This window comes from Bubalus kerabau, chromosome 4 (assembly GCF_029407905.1).
Source record: "Bubalus kerabau isolate K-KA32 ecotype Philippines breed swamp buffalo chromosome 4, PCC_UOA_SB_1v2, whole genome shotgun sequence".
Taxonomy (NCBI): Eukaryota; Metazoa; Chordata; class Mammalia; order Artiodactyla; family Bovidae; genus Bubalus; species Bubalus kerabau.
Genome location: NC_073627.1, coordinates 43,177,105 through 43,196,290, shown reverse-complemented (window position 1 = coordinate 43,196,290; position 19,186 = coordinate 43,177,105). Strand labels below are relative to the sequence as shown.

The window sequence follows — 19,186 nt, the reverse complement described above, 5'->3', positions numbered from 1 at the left end:
AACTATTTTGGTGTTTCAGTCAAAACAGTGGTTTTGAAGTCCTAATATGGATGATAAATATAGGGATGACTAAAACCACAGTTCTTCCCCCATTTTCAACGTGAGTGATACAACTCTGTCTGAGTAGAACGTAACAATTCTGCTTAAGTGGAGAAGGCAATGGCACCCCACTCCAGTACTCTTGCCTGGAAAATCCCATGGACGGGGGAGCCTGGTGGGCTGCAGTTCATGGGGTTGCTAAGAGTCGGACACGACTGAGCAACTTCACTTTCACTTTTCACTTTCATACATTGGAGAAGGAAATGGCAACCCACTCCAGTGTTCTTGCCTGGAGAATCCCAGGGACGGGGGAGCCTGGTGGGCTGCCGTCCCTGGGGTCGCACAGAGTCGGACACGATTGAAGCAACTTAGTAGCAGCAGTAGCAGCAGTATTCTGCTTAAGGGCTGTCAAAAGTATTTGACTCTGGCCAGATAAAAGAAATTGGCGATACATATTCCTGGACAGAAATCAAAAGTTGGATCCAAGGAATCAGAACTACCTGAGATGCTTGTTATAAATGCAGTTTCCAGTCTCCCTACCTAGACTTGGAATCAAGGTCTTTCCAAGATGATTTCTATGTCCAGGGAAAAAAGAGGCCCACCACCCTAAGGCCTTAGTGTGTTCAATCTTGCTTTTATACATGGCAGCTTCTAGAGCTATTCTTAGTACTTCTTAAGTATAGTATTTCGTTGAGTAAAATAAGGTCGACCTCTATAAAAAGTCAAGGAATAGTAGCAGGCAGCTTATGAGAAATGCCAAATTGAATATGTGCTAGGGGAAGGAGGGAATCACTGCAGGCTTAAATGAAGATCTCATGGAAAAAGAGAGGTCGAAAATTTAAATGAGGCTCTGAACTCTGAATTCTGCCATTTGAACAATCTGAATCAAATCCAATAATCTTAACACAACATGTCTTCTATTTCTACATCCTTCAGAGTATCCAAGATAAAGGAGAATATTAAACAGAAACGAGAACAAAAAGAATACATAAAGGACATCAAAGCCAAGGTGGCCAACGCACGGAAACAGGCTCTGCAGGAGCAGTTCAATGAGTGGATTCTAGACCCCAAAGGAATGATTCCGATGGTAGTGGTAAGGAGGAGGATACCTGTGAAGGGTAAGGTGGAATGGGTGGTAAGAGTGATTGCTAAATACTGAGCAATCTAGAGTGTTTCTAGAGTGCTAGAAGCTTCCCTCTAAATTTTCGGTCTTGCTGAGGTAAATCTAGCCCACGAAAGTAAATTTCTTCAATTTTCTCTTGAACATTAAAAAGAAAATTCTAGGTAGATTTCCAAAATATTAACTCTGGCTGAATTTCACAAACTCTTCATTATAGACAGACATAGCTTCTGTTTGTTTTTTGTATGTGTGTGACTAATTACTTTTGTGGACTAAACGACCATGTGGTGTGGAGTGGGGGTATGGGTGGCACCATGCAGCTTGTGGGATTTTAATTCCCTGATGAGGGATTGAACCTGGGCCCTCAGCAGTGAAAGTGCGGAGTCCTAACTGCTGGACCACCAGGGACTTCCCTAAAAGACCATGTCATTAGCTTCAGGAAATAACTGTGCTCTAAGAGATAAATATGTTCTCTTAGGTATATGTAGGTGCTTCCCAGGTGGCACCAGTGGTAAAGAATCTGCCTGCCAATGCAGGAGACGTAGGAGACTTGGATGTGATCCTTGGGTTGGGAAGATCCCCTGGAGGATGGCTACCCACTCCAGTATTCTGCCTGGGAAATTCTATGGACAGAGGAGCCTGGTGGCTACAGTCCATGGGTTCACAGAGTCAGACATGACTGAGCACACATATATACACAGGTATATGTAGATGTGAGAATAATTGTTGGTTATATACAATACCCATCCCACTCCGGTACTCTTACCTGGAAAATCCCATGGACGGAGGAGCCTGGTAGGCTGCAGTCCATGGGGTCATGAAGAGTCAGACACAACTGAGCGACTTCACTTTCACTTTTCACTTTCATGCACTGAGGAAGGAAATGGCAACCCACTCCAGTGTTCTTGCCTGGAGAATCCCAGGGACGGGGGAGCCTGGTGGGCTGCCATCTCTGGGATCGCACAGAGTCTGACATGACTGAAGCAACTTAGCAGCAGTAGCAGCAGCATATATAATACCAAGTATATTTCCAGTTCAAAGTGAATTGCTAAAAATACACCAAGGAGGACAAGCCTCAGACTGGAAGAAAATATTTACAAAAGACATGGCTGATAAAGGACAATTATCCAAAATATACAAAGAGCTCTTGAAACAATAAGAAAACAAATAACAGATTTTAAAAGGGGCAAAAGCCCTGAACAGACACTTCACCAAAGATATACAGATGGCAAAAAAGCATATGAAAAGATGTTCCACACATGTCATTGAGGAAATGCAATTGAAAACAGCCATGAGATACCACTACACACCTATCAGAATCCAGAACACTGACAACACCAAATGCTGGCAAAGATGTGCAGCAACAGAAACTCTCATTCATTATTGGCAGAAATACAAAATGGTTATGGCCACTTTGGAACACGGCTTGGCAGTCTCTTATGAAACTAAACATACTCTTACCATATGATTGAGCCCTGGTAGAGGATCCTTTGTATTTACCCAAAGGAGTTGGAAATTCATGTCTACACAAAAGCTGACACATGGATATTTACTGCATAATTAACAATTAGCAAAACTTGGAAGCAACCAAGGTGTCCTGCAGTGTGTAAGTCGCTTCAGTCGTGTACAACTCTTTCTGACCGCATGGACTGTAGCCTGCCAGACTCCTCTGTCCATGGGATTCTCCAGGCAAGGATACTGGAGCAAGTTGCCATGCCCTCCTCCAGGAGATCTTCCTGACCCAGGGATTGAATCTGCATCTCTTACGTTTCCTGCATTGCAGGTGGATTCCTTACCACTAACGCCACCTGGGAAGCCATCCCTCAGTGGGTGAATAATAAATAAATGTGGTACATCCAGATAGTGGAATATTATTCTGTGCTAAAAAGAAATGAGCTATCAAGCCATGAAATGATGTGGGAGAACCTTACATGCATATTACTAAGTGAAAGAAACCAATCGGAAAAGGCTATATACCGTATGAGTCTAATTCTATAACATTCCAGAAAAAGTAAAATTATGAAGACAGGAATGGTGGGGTGTGGACAGAGATGAATAGACAGAGCATAGAAGAGTTTTAAGGTGGTGAAACAATTCTGTATTACATAATGATGGATACATGTCATCATATAATTTTCAAAACTCATAGTTATACATAAACTATGGACTTTAGGTTTTGAGGTTCCAGTGTAGGTTCATTGGTTGTAACAAATGTACCGTTGTGATGGGGGATGTTGATAGTGGAGTTAAGCCATGTATGTGGTGGGGTGGGGGCAGGGAGTATACGGAAACTCTGTATCTTCTGGTTAATTTTGCTGTGAACCTAAAACTGATCTGAACAGCAGTATTATTTTAAAATAAAATAGATCAAGAGGAGCTCTGAAATTTTATTTTGTCATTGACAAATGAGGAATTACAGAGAATTCTTTGGATTGCCAAGCTTGTTGCCAAAGGTGCCTTAGCTTCATCATGCCCAGTGTCCAAGGATTGTTAGAAATTTCCTTGGAGCTGGCAAATGGAATCCTATCAGCATCCTAGTTCTCACACAAAAGGGTTGAAAATCACTGAAGAAATGCATGCAAAAGTATTTTATATACTTTGAAATATGCTATAAACTAAATATTAACTCTTACTATTTCTGTACCTGGGTCAGAAGAATTACTCAGGACTTAAACTGAAAGACTACAGATGGCTTTTATTCTGAAATACTAAATATATGGTAATTGAAAAGTAATATAAGGTCTCTTTGATTTGCAGATTCAGAACGTTCTTTATGAATTTTTTCAAAATCCAGATTTGCAGCTTGGTAAGCCTGCCTCTTACTACAGCGTTTATATTTCTCTCTCGCGCGCACTTTTTGGAGGGGGAGAATGCTGCATTAAGATGAAGAGCCAGTATTGAGGTAGACGTTATCAAAGCTCTTACAGATGTTCTCAAGCTCCTTTGCTCTTCTCAGATGGAGAATATAGAACAGCAGAGATGCAGTCCGTGAATTTTAATTCTTTTAGTCGAGCGGCCCATTTTATTAAAATTATTTTGTAATAACCCTTACTATTGAGGGGCTTCCCTGGTGGCTTAGACGGTAAAGTGTCTATCTGCAATGCTGGAGACCGGGGTTCGATCCCTGGGTCGGGAAGATCCCCTGGAGAAGGAAATGGCAACCCACTCCAGTATTCTTGCCTGCAAAATCCCATGGACAGAGGAGCCTGGTAGGCTACAGTCCATGGGGTCGCAAAGAGTCAGACATGACTGAGCGACTTTACTTACTTACTTACTATTGAGAGAGTCAGTTCCTAGGCAGGTTGATGAGAAGTCCGGGGTCCCTGAGGAGGTGAAAGGGGTCTGGAATTCTCAAGGAGAAGGAAAGGACAAACATCTTTTTTTCTCTCTACATTCCTTAGTCTTAGTCACATAAAACTTTTTTTTTTCCTTTAAACCAGGAACTGATGATTATACAACAAACTCAGTTTAAACTCTGTACTAGGGATTATATAACAACAATGTATCGTACTTGAGGACATTTTCTCCTTCCTGAAAACCTTCTGACTAATCCTGATATCTTAGGATGTGTATTATGGGAGTGGGTTTGGTAGGATCTTTCTATTGTTAAATTCTAATCCTGTTATCCTAAAATGTATTATTTGAATCTCTTACCAAAAGAACATATTCATATATTATTTATTTATTTAAAAAAACATTAAAGACAAAATAAAGTCTTTAAAAAGCATTTATGTTTTAGGACCTTCTAGCATAAACCAACACAGATATTTTTGTAGTCTTTTTTGATATGCCTGTTTATTTCTGCTTTATCTTGACACGATCATTAAAAATGTAGGCATGCTCTTAAATGCTTGAGTTCCTTGGCTAAATAGAAGCCAGGAAAAATTATAATCTTGTAGTAATTGGAGTGTCACCCAACTATATATCATTTATTCTATTATAAATATTGATTGGCATTAAGAATTTTATGTTCTTTTGGAGTACTATAATATGAATATAAAATGTGAATGTGTTACAACAAAACTAACTCACAAATAACTTTTGTTCAATAATTAGAAACATGCTGTCTACCAGTAGATATTGCTGACTCAATGAAACCAAGATTGAACAAAACAGAATTTATACAAGTAAGAAGTTACATTATTCATTATTTGAATCAAATTATTTTGCAGGTCTCAATCATCTTTTGGTGGATGTCACACATACAGTAACTTAGAATTAAATAAATGAAAGCATAATAGCTAATTTTGGGCTTCCCAGGTGGTACTAGTAGTAAAGAACCACCTGCCAATGCAGGAGATATAGGAGATGCGGGTTCAATCCCTGAGTCAGGAAGGTCCCCTGGAGGAGAGCATGGCAATCCACTCCAGTATTCTTGTCTGGAGAGTCCCATGGAGAGAGGAGCCTGGCAGGCTGCAGTCCATAGAGTCAGACACAACTAAAGCAACTTCGCAGGCAGGCAAGCAATAGCTTATTTTATCAATTCTCAGATGTACACTTTAAAATATTTCGCTTCAGTTCAGTTGCTCAGTCATGTCCGACTCTTTGCAACCCCATGGACTGCAGCCCGCCAGGCTTCTCTGTCCATCACCAACTCCCAGAACTTGCTTAAACTCATGTTCATTGAGTTGGTGATGCCATGCAACCACCTCATCCTCTGTTTTCCCCTTCTCCTCCTGCCCTCAATCTTTCCCAGCATCAGTATCTTTTCCAATGAGTCAGTTCTTTGCATCAGGTGGCCAAAATATTGGAGTTTCAGCCCCAACATCAGTCCTTCCAATGAATATTCAGGACTGATTTCCTTTTGGATTCAGTGATTTGATCTCCTTGCAGTCCAAAGGACTCTCATGAGTCTTCTCCAACACCACAGTTCAAACGCGTCAATTCTTTGGCCCTCAGCTTTCTTTATGGTCCAACTCTCAAATCCATACATGACTACTAGAAAAACCATAGCTTTGACTAGACAGACCTTTGTTGGCAAAGTAATGTCTCTGCTTTTTAGGTTGCTGTTTAGGTTTATCATAGCTTTCCCTCCAAGGAGCAAGTGTCTTTTAATTTCATGGCTGCAGTCACCACCTGCAGAGATTTTGGAGCCCAAGAGAATAAAAGTCTGTCACTGTTTCCATTGTTTCCCCATCTATTTGCCATTAAGTGATTAAATTAAATTAAATCAGGAACTCCCAGAAACTTGAGCAATTCTTATTCCTACTTTTATAGATGAAGATACTGAGGCTCAGGAAGGTTAAGTAACTTGTACAAGGTCTCACAGTTAGTGGAGCTGGAGAAATTAGTATTCAGGCTGTTTGCTTCAAAGTCAACACAAAATTACACTTGATAAATTATGATTTTATTGTAGTGGAATAAGCAAAAGAAGTGGTTTAACAGTACCAGGGTACTATTTCTTCAGCCTGCATTTATATTTTTTCATGACTTCCCTCTAATTCCCCTTGGTTTTTTGAGTACCAGAGTCAAGGTAACTTTCTCCTCCACTCCTTCACCCTTGCTTCATGGACAGTGATGACTGTGGACTAAATACGATTTCAAGATTCTGTATGAAGGATTTCTGGAAACCTTGAAATGAAATGATTATCATGTAGATAAGAACTTGGCAATCCTGTCTCTATTATGTTCTGATTTCTTAGATTCTGTATTTGAGTATTTGGTGTCCATTAGTCACTGGGCCAAACTAATGACCAAAATTGTTTATATAGTCTCTGTGATCCAAAACACATACTCCGTACCACCTACTTGTTTAAACCTTACTCACCAGACCAGTATTTCCCCTGCCTCAAATCAACCCAGGACCAGATGCCAGATAACTGGGGACAGGTCCTGTGCCCCAAAGTCTACTGGGATTATTCAGATTGCCAGTCCTAAACTGTTAACCCTGCCGTGCCTTATCTTTCCTGAGCAAACTCCAATAAAGACTCTGTTCTGGACCAAGGGGGATGGTGGAATTAATAGGTTGGGATTGACATATATACACTATTGATATTATGTATAAATAGATAACTAATGAGAATCTATGGACTTCTCTGGTGGCTCAGGGGTAAAAAAATCTGCCTGTCTATGCAGGAGACGTGGATTCGATCCTTAGGTTGGGAAAATCCCCTGGAGAGGGAAATGGCAAACCAATGCAGTCTTCTTGCCTGGGAAATCCCACAGACAGAGGAGCCTGGTGGACTACAATCCATAGAGTCTCAAAAGAGTTGGACATGATTTAGCGACTAAAAACAAAACAAAATATTCCTTCGTATGGACATAGCGCACTTTATCCATTCATCAGTTGGGCTGTTTTCACTTTTTTATTATTGTAAATAATGCTGCTATAAACATTTGTGAATATGTTTTCCTGTGAGTGTATGTCTCAGTTCCCTTAGGTATACACCTAGGAGCGGAATTGCTGATTCATATACCAACTCTATGTTTAACCTTTTAAGGAACCGCCAGACTGCTTTCCACAGTGGCTGCCTGCCCTGTTTTACATTCCCGTAGTGAATGAGCATTGTAGTCACTCCACATCCTTGGCAACACTTGTTACTCTCTGTTTTGTTTGTTTGTTTGCTTTGTTTCATCGTTTTGTTTTTTAACTATAGCCACCCTGTGGGTGTAAAGTGGTAGCTCACGGTGCTTTTGAAACGCTAAATGGCTCTGATGGCTAAAATGGCACTGAGCATCTTTTCAGGTATTGGCGACTTGCATATCTTCTTTGAAGAAATGTCTACTTATATCCTTTGTCCATTTTTAAATTGGGTTATTTGTCTTTATTATCGGGTTATTAAAACTTTAATATTGTCTATATATTTTATATAATCCAGATATATTTGACAATCCCTTGTCAAATATATATTAGAAATATTTTCTCCTATTCTACTGGTTATCTTTTCATTTTCTTTTCTTTTTTAAAAAGTTAGTTTCCTGTCCTCACTGTTGCATGTAGGAATTTAGTTCCCAGACCAGGGATCAAACCCATGCCCCCTGCAGTAGAAGCACGGAGAGTTCTAACCTCTGGCTTGCCAGGGAAGTCCCTCCTTTCATTTCCTTGATGATGTCCTTCAAAACATGAAAATTTTAGTTTTGATGAAGTCCAATTGTCTATTTTTGTCTTTTGTTGCTTTTGCTTTTGATGTTATATCCAAGAAACTATTGCCTAATTAAAGATCATAAAGATATGCTCATATATTTTAGAGTTTTAATTAATATATACATCTATTTAAATATCTGATCCTTTGAGTTCATTTTTGTGTATGGTGTGAAGTAACAAAACTTTTTAAGTATTTGATAACTTAAAAAGGCAAAAAATAAATAAGGATATGAAGAAGCTGTTATACTGTTCTATATATAAGACATTATTTAATATAATGTCTGTTATGTAATAAGACATTTTACAAGCATATACAGAACTTCAGTCCCTACAGTTACCCTGATCTAGTTTTCAAAAATATTGATCAGACTTTATCATAAATAGGCCACCAAGAAAACTTTGTAAGTTTCAAAAACTAGAAGTCTGATGTTATATTTTCTTGAAAGTGAAAGTCTTTCAGTCACATTCGATTCTTTGGGACCCCATGGACTATACAGTCTATGGAATTCTCCAGGGCAGAACACTGGAGTGGGTAGCCATTCCCTTCTCCAGGGGATCTTCCCAACTGAGGGGTCTAACCCAGTTCTCCCACATTGCAGGCAGATTCTTTACCAGTTGAGCCACCAGGGAAGACCAAGAATACTGGAGTGGGTAGCCTATCCCTTCTCCAACAGATCTTACTGACCCAGGAATCAACCTGGGGTCTTTTGCATTGCAGGCAGATTCTTTACCAGCTGAGCTACCAGGGAAGCCCATTTGTTATGTAATAAAACTGGAAAATAAACCATTTTAAAATTATGTAAGCCCAACCATTTTGAAATTTAAAAATACTTTAGTAATTATTGGGTCAAGATCTTACATCTAATTGTATGGAATGCTACTAAATATTTACTCAGTTGAGAAATTATAGTCTTAAAACTTTTTAAAAATATAGTAGGGTGAAGAATTTTAAAAGCACAGATAAATATAAAAATAGAATAACAATGTATATACTCCCATAACCTATTAATAGGGTTAATTCTTAATAACATCATGGAATATTTTTGTAAGGAAAAATTAGTTCATTTTGTAAAAATTATCATGACTAAACAATAAGTATTCAAACAACTTGTAAAACTGCAAAGATGAGGATTTAAAATTTTTCATAAATTTCTTTTTTAAAGTATTTATTTATTTATTTGACTGCACTGGGTCTTGATTGCAGCATGTGAACTCTTAGTTGTAGCATGCAGGATCTAGTTCCTCAACCAGGGATCAAACCTGGGCCCCCTGCATTGGGAACACAGAGTCTTAGCCACTGGACCACCAGGGAAGTCCCTATAATTAATTTCTTACCCAGAAATAACCATTGTTAGTCTTAGATGAACATCATTTAAAACAGCTTTATATTTTTTGTCTCAGTAAGTAGAGGTGTATATAATGTCTCAGTAAATAGAGGGATATATAATGTGGATGTCATAAATTTTGTTATAAAATTTTAATTACTTTAAATAAAAAGTATTTAATTGTACTTGATTCCAACAGAGGAAAGAGAAACTAAAGTATAAATAAGGGAATTATTGAAATTGGACATACCTTCACAAAAATTATTCTAAAATCATTCTAAGAAAAGGCAATATGATGAAGATCAGAAAAGGTTACAGTCATTTTTTAAATCACATATTTCAATTACATAAAATAACACTTGACACACTACTATAAAAGGTGAAGGGTTTACTATTTCCTCATGTCTTCCTATCTTTTTTTCTTTTTATGTTCCCCAAGTTTAGATTAGTTTTTTCTCTTGGCTGTGCCCCTCAGCTTGTGGGATCTTAGTTCCCCGATCTGGTGTTGAACCCAGGCCCCAGCAGTGAAAGCACCAAGTCCTAGCCGCTGGACTCTCAGGGAATTCCCCCAAGTTATTTTATCCAGATTTACATTATTTACTTTTTTTCCTGTAATTACAATTCCTATAGTTGATTAATCTTAGTCTAATATTTAAATGGATTTGAGGTTCACCTCCTGTCTTTTTACAATGGTTTTTCTATTCCTGAGTTATTTATTTTTATTCATCTCTTAATTAGCTAAATTTCTTGTAAAGTTTTTTCAGGAAGGTCACAAGAGTGCTATATTTTCTGACTTCTTTTATGTTGAAAATGCCTGCATATTGCCTCTGAAACTGTATTTTGAATGAATATACTGTATTTGCATCACCTTTTCTTTCCACCTCAAAACAATATATACATTGCTTAATTATTTTCTGGTATTGGATGTTGTGAAGTCTGATGTCAGTTTTATTTCCTCCTTTCATTCATTTAAATTAATTCAACAATATGTACATATACACATAAATACATATCATATATGAATATGTATATGTATATAAGCATATATGATATTTGTCTGTTTGTGTGTATATGTATATACGTATGTAAGTCCACACAATTAAAGAAGAAAATGGGTAAGGGTGAAATATATATATATGTGCTGTGCTTAGTCGCTCAGTCGTGTCCGACTCTGCAATCCCATGGATTGTAGCCCACCAGGCTCCTCTGTCCATAGGGATTCTCCAGTCAAGAATACTGGAGTGGGTTGCTATGTCGTTCTTCAGGGGATCTTCCCAACCAGGGATTGAACCCAGGTCTCCCGCATTGCAGGAGGATTCTTTACCCTCTGAGCCACCAGGGAAGTCATATATATACATATATATATATATATATGTATATATATGCACACACTTAATAGGAACTTTTAGCATTCTATGTAATACCTTTGTAGATGTATATATCTATATATATGTGTGTGCATATGTATATGTGTATTTATATAAATAAAAAATTTTTAATGAGTGGTTTGGGCTAATAATAATAGTTTTTCTGATATTTCCCACCTTCTCCTAAAATGCAAATAGCACATCTTAAGGTACTTTATTTAGAGTGAAGAGCTATTACATCAACAGAAACCAAGGAAGTATTTCTTATATAAAATATTATTGGATATATTTAATTATCTGATCAATAAATCACTAAGACATGACATCAGACAAAGAAGTAGTGTTTAGGACACCTAAATTTTTAAAAATTTATCTAAATTTAAAAAATTTTAAATTTATCTAAATTTAGATAAATTTTTAAAATTTATTTTTTATTGAGGTAACTTTAGTTTATAAGGTTCATGTATAACATGGATGGAATATTTGCTTTTAAAGAGGTGTGTTTTAAAGTTATTCTGCCAGCACTCAATGAAACTGAAAAAAAAAATGAAATTATACATGTCGGCTATTACACACACAGGCGCCACCCAGTGGCGATACTATGCCATGCACTTGCCCCTCTAATTGTTTTAATGAGCAGTGTAATTAGCCTTCAGGTTGGAGCATGTTTGGAAAAAATAAGAGTCACTAATTAATAATTACTGATAATATAGAGAAAAAGACAAATGGAGAGAACGAATGGCCACATATACTTCCATATTCACATCATTTTTCTAGCATTTCTGTTTTCTGGTGGGTAAATGAACAGATGATAATCTTTTTGTTGACCGTAACCTCTCTTTTCATCTGTTTCATTTTATTCATCATTTCATCATTTTCATTTTATTCCAGTAAGTGAAGACCAAAAATAGCTATTTTAGGATATTTACTTCTAGTTTCTTACTTCTTAAGTATATACTATTTACTCTCTGTGCTAGAACAGAGCTCAAAGTTCGAGTTGTATTTCTTACACTTAAGGATCAAATAATGCATTGTTGTATGGGAGTGTGCCTGTGGGTATAGGCAGGCATTTATGTCCATGTGTGTATGTGTGTGCACATGTGCATACATACACTGGATGAAGCCAGAGTAGGGTACAGGGAATGAAAGAATCAAAATATAAGCAAATTAAGGATGTGCATGCATGCTCAGTCGTGTCTGACTCTGAGACCCATGGACTGTAGCCCACCAGGCTCCTCTGTCCATGGCATTTCCCAGACAGGAATGGGTGGCCATTTCCTCCTCCACAGGATCTTTCTGACCCAGGGATTGAACCTGAGTCTCCTGTATTGCGGGTGGATTCTTTACCTGCTGAGCCCTTGGGGAAGTCCCCAAGTTAAGAACACATGTCACAAAAAGACAATTACAAAGCAATGAACAGGTGCAAAACATAATGAGTTATACTATTATGTTTTTATTATGGTGCTGAGGGATGCACAGTAGAATAAAAATGAGACCTCAGTGGACCAGGATTAGTGTAGGAAAGTTTTCTAGTGTTCATGAGTTTTAAAATTCTTCTACTTACGTGTCTCCACCTTGTAGCTCCTTACTTTAGAAAGATCACTAAGAACAATGCTTTAAACGTTTATTTATTGACAAGAACGATTTCTTTTAAATTTTTATTTTCTTTTGGAGTATAGTTGATTGACAATGCTGTGTTAGTTTCAGGTGTGCAGTAAAGTGATTTGGTTATACATATATGTATGTCTATTCTTTTCCAAATTCTTTTCCCATTTACGTTGCTACATAATATTGAACAGAGTTCCGTGTGGCATACAGTAGGTCCTTGTTGGGTTACCCATTTTAAATATAGCAGTGTGTACGTTGACAGGAACAATTTTAAATGTAAAATGTGCTAGTTTATTTGAGATTGTTTTGATTATAAATAGAATATTTAGACTCATAAGAAATATATTTTGGGAGAGTGTCAAGTTCATTTTAAATTCTCAGAGCGCTCTGGCTCCCGTGAGACAAGTCTTTCTAGGAGGCAAAACTTAACATTTGCATCATATTTACGGTGAGTTGTTCAAGTAGATATTGTGTTCCCTATACAAATTTTAAAAGGAACAGTCGTCTTTTTTTTTTAATTTATTGGAGTATAAAGTTATTTCACAGCGCTGTGCTAGTTTCTGCCATATAGCAAAGTGAACCAGCCATATATATACACATGTCCCCTCCCTTCTGGATGTCCCTCTCATCTAGGTCACCAGAGAGCATCAAATAGAGCTGCCCGTGCTATACAGCAGGCTCTCACTAGTTATTTATTGCATTCATAGCAGTGTACACATGTCAATCCCAGTCTCCCAATTCATCCCACCCTCCTCCTCCCCCGCTTGGTATCCCTACCCTTATTCTCTATGTCTGAGTCTCTATTTCTGCTATGCAAATAGGTTCATCAGTACCATTTTTCTAGATTCCACATGCTGTATGAACACACCACTTCTTCAGTGATAGACAGCATATATACTGTGTATTTCAATATTCTCTAGTTCTTGTTTGCAGACATTTCTGAAATGTTATTTACTGCCAAAGCTTACAAATACAGTTCGGAAGTTAATACCTAACATAGTTTCCAAACACAGTTTCTTACTGTTGCTCTCAGGTCACCCACTTCATGAACTCCCCTGTATGTCTATAATTAAATGTGTGAATCCCAAGGCTGTAGAATGTAATGATAACTGCTGCTGCTGCTGCTGCTAAGTCGCTTCAGTCGTGTCCGACTCTGTGCGACCCCAGAGACGGCAGCCCACCAGGCTCCCCCGTCCCTGGGATTCTCCAGGCAAGAACACTGGAGTGGGTTGCCATTTCCTTCTCCAAGGCATGAAAGTGAAAAGTGAAAGTGAAGTCGCTCAGTCGTGTCCAACTGTTGGTGACTCCATGGACCACAGCCTACCAGGCTCCTCCTAAACGTGACATTTACCTCATCCTCAACGTTGTGATTTTCCTGTCAGAAATGAAAAGCCTAGAATTCATTACGTTGGGATCCAGTACATACAGATAACGTGACTGAGCACAGTTCAAATGTTTGACAGCTCACAAAGTGATTAAACAGAAGGATATTAGTAGTTAATCATATTCTTAAATTCATCTAAGCAATTATGTCAGGATTTATGGATAGTAATTGATTCGTTCCTTGGGAGGATGTGAAAACACAAAGGCTATGATATGTTTTCACTTTTTTGTTTTTACAAGAGACCCTGGCAGACTGCTGTAATTGTTCTATTTGGAATTTGATATGTAGTTCAGTTGGCATCTGGTAGTCTTTCATGTCATATAGCCCAGGCTTACAGAACATGCTCATTCAGAAAATCCATAGACTATAAATCTAGAATGTTCAAATGTGTCTTGGCCAAACAGTTAAACTAATTCTTGACTTGATAGCATTCCCACAGCCAGAAAACTCATATGGCTTTGAGGTCAGTTCCCAAAAGCTTAATCCAAAACAAGATGAATCTTTTTTTTTTCTCCCTCTCTATTTTTGGCCATGCATAGCATGATGGATCTTAGTCCCTGACCAGGGATCGAAACTGTATCCCACCATGGACCACCAGTGAAGTCCCAACAAGAGGAATCTTTTCATGAATAAGTAATTTTTATTTCAGCTTTAGAAGACAGAGCCACAATATTGCCAGAAAATATCAATTATTCAGTAATTCTACCTTACAAGTAATTGAGAAAAGTATCTACTATTCAAGAAAAATTGACTGAGGACTGAACAATAGGATCTTAGAATACTGGTATAATTAGGACCACTTTCCCCAGACCATCTAGTTCAAACTTCAGTGAGTTTGAGTGAAAGAATCACTCGGAAAACTTCTAAAAACATAGATTCTAGGTCTCACCCCAGAGTTTCTGATTCAGTAGGTTTGGAGTAGGGCCCCCAAATTTTCAATTCTAATAAGTTCTCAAGGGACCACACTTTGAGAACCACTGATCTCGTTGGATTTTTCCTTTTAAAATGTGAATGTCAGCTGAGAGGACTTTTATTTTATAAAGAAAACCTTCTCCATCAATTTCTTTACCTAGTTCAAAAGGAAATGAGACTTCACAGAACTTAATGCATGAAATACCTATGCTCCGTTTATATAAAGGAGCCTCTCCATGACCCAGTGAAATAGCTACTCTGGCAGCTATTAAGGAACAGATTAAGGAACTGTAAAGTCCAGTGACTCATTCAAGGCGATGGTTGTCGTTTAGTCGCTAAGTCATGTCAGACTCTTTTGCGACCCCATGGACTGTAGCCCACCAGTCTCCTCTGTCCATGGGATTTTCCAGGCAAGAATACTAGAATGGGTTGCCATTTCCTTCTCCGGGGTATCTTCCCTCATCCTAGGTTACTCAGCCAGTAAATATAGGAACTGAGGTTTGAACCCGGAAAAAATGTGAGGTCTTAACCTATACAATACTCTGCTTCCCAAGGCAACAAATGAGAACTTAATTGTGCTCATCAACCCATCAAGAAGCTGTTAAGGAAATGAAATATTTAGAAAAGCTCCTTTGCTCTGCTTTAAGTTTCCCTCTTTTGATCTCTAAGCCAGTTGAAGGATGGTTTATGGTTCACTAATATAGATTCAAGTCATATTTACATAATACATCCTAAATTTCCCTAGATGATATTAAAGACGAAGTGAAATATGGAAATCTAGCTATGGAAGCAGGGTCATTCTGTACAAATTTGGCTACCTCTTTGCTTGGGGCAGAGAAAGAAGTGGGTTAACACTTTAAAAAGATCCCACTGAGAAACTCACTGAGATACTTATAGTCAAGGATAGAACAAGATTGTAATGTTCCTGATCTATCAAATTAGCAGAAATCTGGAAAGTAATACACATTGATGTTGAGGCTGAGGAGAAACGACCACTCATAAATTAGTTGTGGGAGTGCAAAAGGTAAGAGTGAAAAAGGGTATACAAGCCTGATGTCAAAACCCACCAAAAAATACAGAAGCTTTTACCTTCTTTTTATTAATAAATATTTATTTGTTTAGCTGTGCTGGGTCTTGGTTGTAGCACACAGGATCTTTAGTTGCAGCATGTGAGCTCTTATTTGCTGCCTGTGGGATCTCTTTCCTTGATCAGGGACTGAACCCAAGCTCCCTGCATTGGGAACTTGGAGTCTTAGCCACTGGACCACCAGGGAAGACCCCAGATGCATTTACCTTCTAAGCGAACAATTTCTCGTCTGGGATTCTATTCACCAGGCCTCAAGAGGTATAACCTAAGAGCATAGATATTCTCAGATTCTACCCTTTCAAAAGAAAAAGCAAATCATAGACAAAGTATTTGTTGTCATCATTTAGTTTCTAAGTTGTGCTTGATTCCTTGCGACCCCATGGACTGTACCCCACCAGTCCTGTGCCCATGAGATTTTCCAGGCAAGAATACCAGAGTGGGTTGCCATGCCCTCCTCCGGGGGATCTTCCCAACCCAGGGACTGAACCCATGTCTCCTTCATCTTCTGCATTGGCAGTTGGATTCTTAACCTCCAAGCCACCTGGGAAGCTGTCCCCCGTCCCTTACGCGCCAGTAATTAAATGTAACCAGTCTTGGAAAATGAAAACACATGCTCTTATATCCCCCACATCAAAAGAAAAACTGCATTCCATTTGAAGAACTATTCATTTACTGGCCACATTTTATGACTGCTGCTGTTTCATACCGTGAGGTTAACAACTGCTCCCATATAAGACTGATGTGACCTAGAGGGAAATTGTTCCAACAGTGTGTACTGGTCTATGGTGTATGTAACTGGTCTATGGTGTTGGGGACTGTATTGATCCCCTCTCTCTGCAGCATAGCCATAGAGCAGCATTCATTTGAAAATGCTTTATCTAAGTGACAGTAGATGATATGGAAAAAATTGCAGCCAATAATTGCATGCACATCAATGGAATCCTTGGGGGGGAAAAATCCAAGTGAAGAACACGGTTTTTAATCAATCACCTATCCTCTTTTTCTTCACAGCTCATCTCTTTGCACATTGCAGGCTTTAAGAGTGAAACGTTTGAGAAGCTCCTTAAACACCTTTGCCATTGTGCGGCCGAATTCAGGGAGGTCATAAAAACTGACATGCGGAGACAGATGTTTGCTGACCTCTTCCTGCACTGTGACCGTGGGAAGGTAGGCGAAGCCTCTTAAAGTAGTGCCTCTCACACCATCTGTTGTGAAGGACCAGTCTTTAGGTTGTTGATGGTGATATTTTTAATATGTGGACTGATAATGAAAATGGATTGCTGCTGCAGCTAAGTTGCTAAGTCACTTCAGTCGTGTCCGACTCTGTGCGACCCCATAGACAGCAGCCCACCAGGCTCCGCGGTCCCTGGGAGTCTCCAGGCAAGAACACTGGAGTGGGTTGCCATTTCCTTCTCCAATGCAGGAAAGTGAAAAGTAAAAGTGAAGTCGCTCAGTTGTGTCCAACTCTTAGCGAACTCATGGACTGCAGCCTACCAGGCTCCTCCATCCATGGGATTTTCCAGGCAAGAGTACTGGAGTGGGGTGCCATTGCCTTCTCCGGAAAATGGATTACTAAGAGGGAAAAAGGAAATAAAAATACAATCCAAACATATTCTAATCTAAGAGCTATTAACAAACACAGGGAAGTAAATTACTCATTTATGTTTAATTTTGTTTGTTTTACCAGTTCCTACAATTTCTCTTGGTTTTCCCTTTGACTTTTTTTAAAAAGATTTTTTTGATGTGAACCACTTTTTTTAAAGTCTTTATTGAATTTATTGCAACATTGCTTCTGTTTTATGTTTTGCTTTTTGGCTGCAAGACATGTGAGATCTTAGTTCCCCAACCAGGGATCAAACCTGCACCTCCTGCACTGGAAGGCAAAGTCCTAACTACTGGGACAATCCGGGAAGTCCCTTCTCTTCAACTTTAATAAATAGCTACTGATTAAAAAAAAATACAGTCCACATTGTGTTACTACCAGATTCAAATCTGATTTATTATCAGTTACTTTCTTAAGTTGCTATAACATTTTCTAGATGCTATTCTCAATTCCTACCTTTCTCATCACACACAGACTGGTACCAGCCTGCAGACTACATCTTGAGTGGCACTGCATGTGATTTATAACTTGTCTCTAAGTTTCGTTCCCATTTTTAAGAGTGGGTTGCTTAGGATTTTTTTTTTTTTTTTTGCTTAGGATTGTCTATGCTGGTGTCTTCCTAGAGAAAAGAGCTGCTTTTCTCTTTGGGGACTAGAAAGCCTACCACATTTTATTCTGCTTCTTAAAAAACAAGAAAGGTTTATATCAAAAAGTATTTCTAGGAATAGGATTTGAAAGTGAAAGTGAAAGTCACTCAGTCGTGTCTGACTCTTTATAACCCCATGGACTATACAGTCCATAGAATTATCCAGGCCAGAATACTGGAGTGAGTAGCCATTCCCTTCTCCAGGGGATCTTCCCAACTCAGGGATTGAACCCAGGTCTCCTAAATTGCAGGTGCATTCTTTACCAGCTGAGCCACAAGGGAAGCCCAAGCATATTGGCATGGGTAGCCTATCCCTTCTCCAGGGGACTTTCCTGACCTAGGAATTGAACTGGGGTTTCCTGCATTGCAGGCGGATTCTTTACCAACTGAGCCATCAGGGAATTTAGGAACGCACTATTGTGCCAGGACACCAAATGAATTTGCAAAAATAGATTCCAACTTTACTTAAATATATTTGTTTATGAACGTTATGCTTATTTCTTTGTATCCCCATATTCCTGAAAAGATTTAAGGAAGCTTATGTTATTCAGTCACTTAGTCATGTCTGACTCTTTGTGACCCCATGGACTGCAGCCTGGGGTCCTTCACCATCTCCCGGCACTTGCTTAAACTCATTTCCGTTGAGACAGTGATGCCATCCAACCATCTCGTCCTCTGTCATCCACTTTTCCTCCTGCCTTCCATCTTTCCCAGCATCAGGGTCTTTTCTAATGAGTTGGCTCTTCGCATCAGGTGGTCAGAGTACTGAAGCTTCAGCTTCAGCATCAGTCCTTATAAGGAAGCTTATAAGAATAGATAAAAAGCAACAAAAGAACATAGATTTTAAGAAGTAGGATGAAAGAAGAAAAAGAGGATACTATATGAAGTTGGGAACAAGCTGTAAATGCATACCATAATGACCTAAATATTTGTTCTGGATTGTCTGCAGATCTGAATGTAACCTCCTAGTAGAGAATGTGAAATATGACATATTATTGATTATATGACACA

The 19,186-nt window shown here is 38.7% G+C and overlaps 1 protein-coding gene across 1 annotated transcript in view; it reads left to right on the top strand.

The window, feature by feature from the left end:
- Positions 1–19,186, top strand: part of EFCAB5 (EF-hand calcium binding domain 5) — an 83,245-nt gene that overhangs the window by 24,018 nt on the left and 40,041 nt on the right. Inside the window, exons 5-8 of the mRNA XM_055579656.1 lie at positions 976–1,132; positions 3,917–3,965; positions 5,216–5,286; positions 16,938–17,093. Coding sequence (XP_055435631.1) covers positions 976–1,132; positions 3,917–3,965; positions 5,216–5,286; positions 16,938–17,093 — 433 coding nt within the window. The remainder of the gene's footprint in view (positions 1–975; positions 1,133–3,916; positions 3,966–5,215; positions 5,287–16,937; positions 17,094–19,186) is intronic.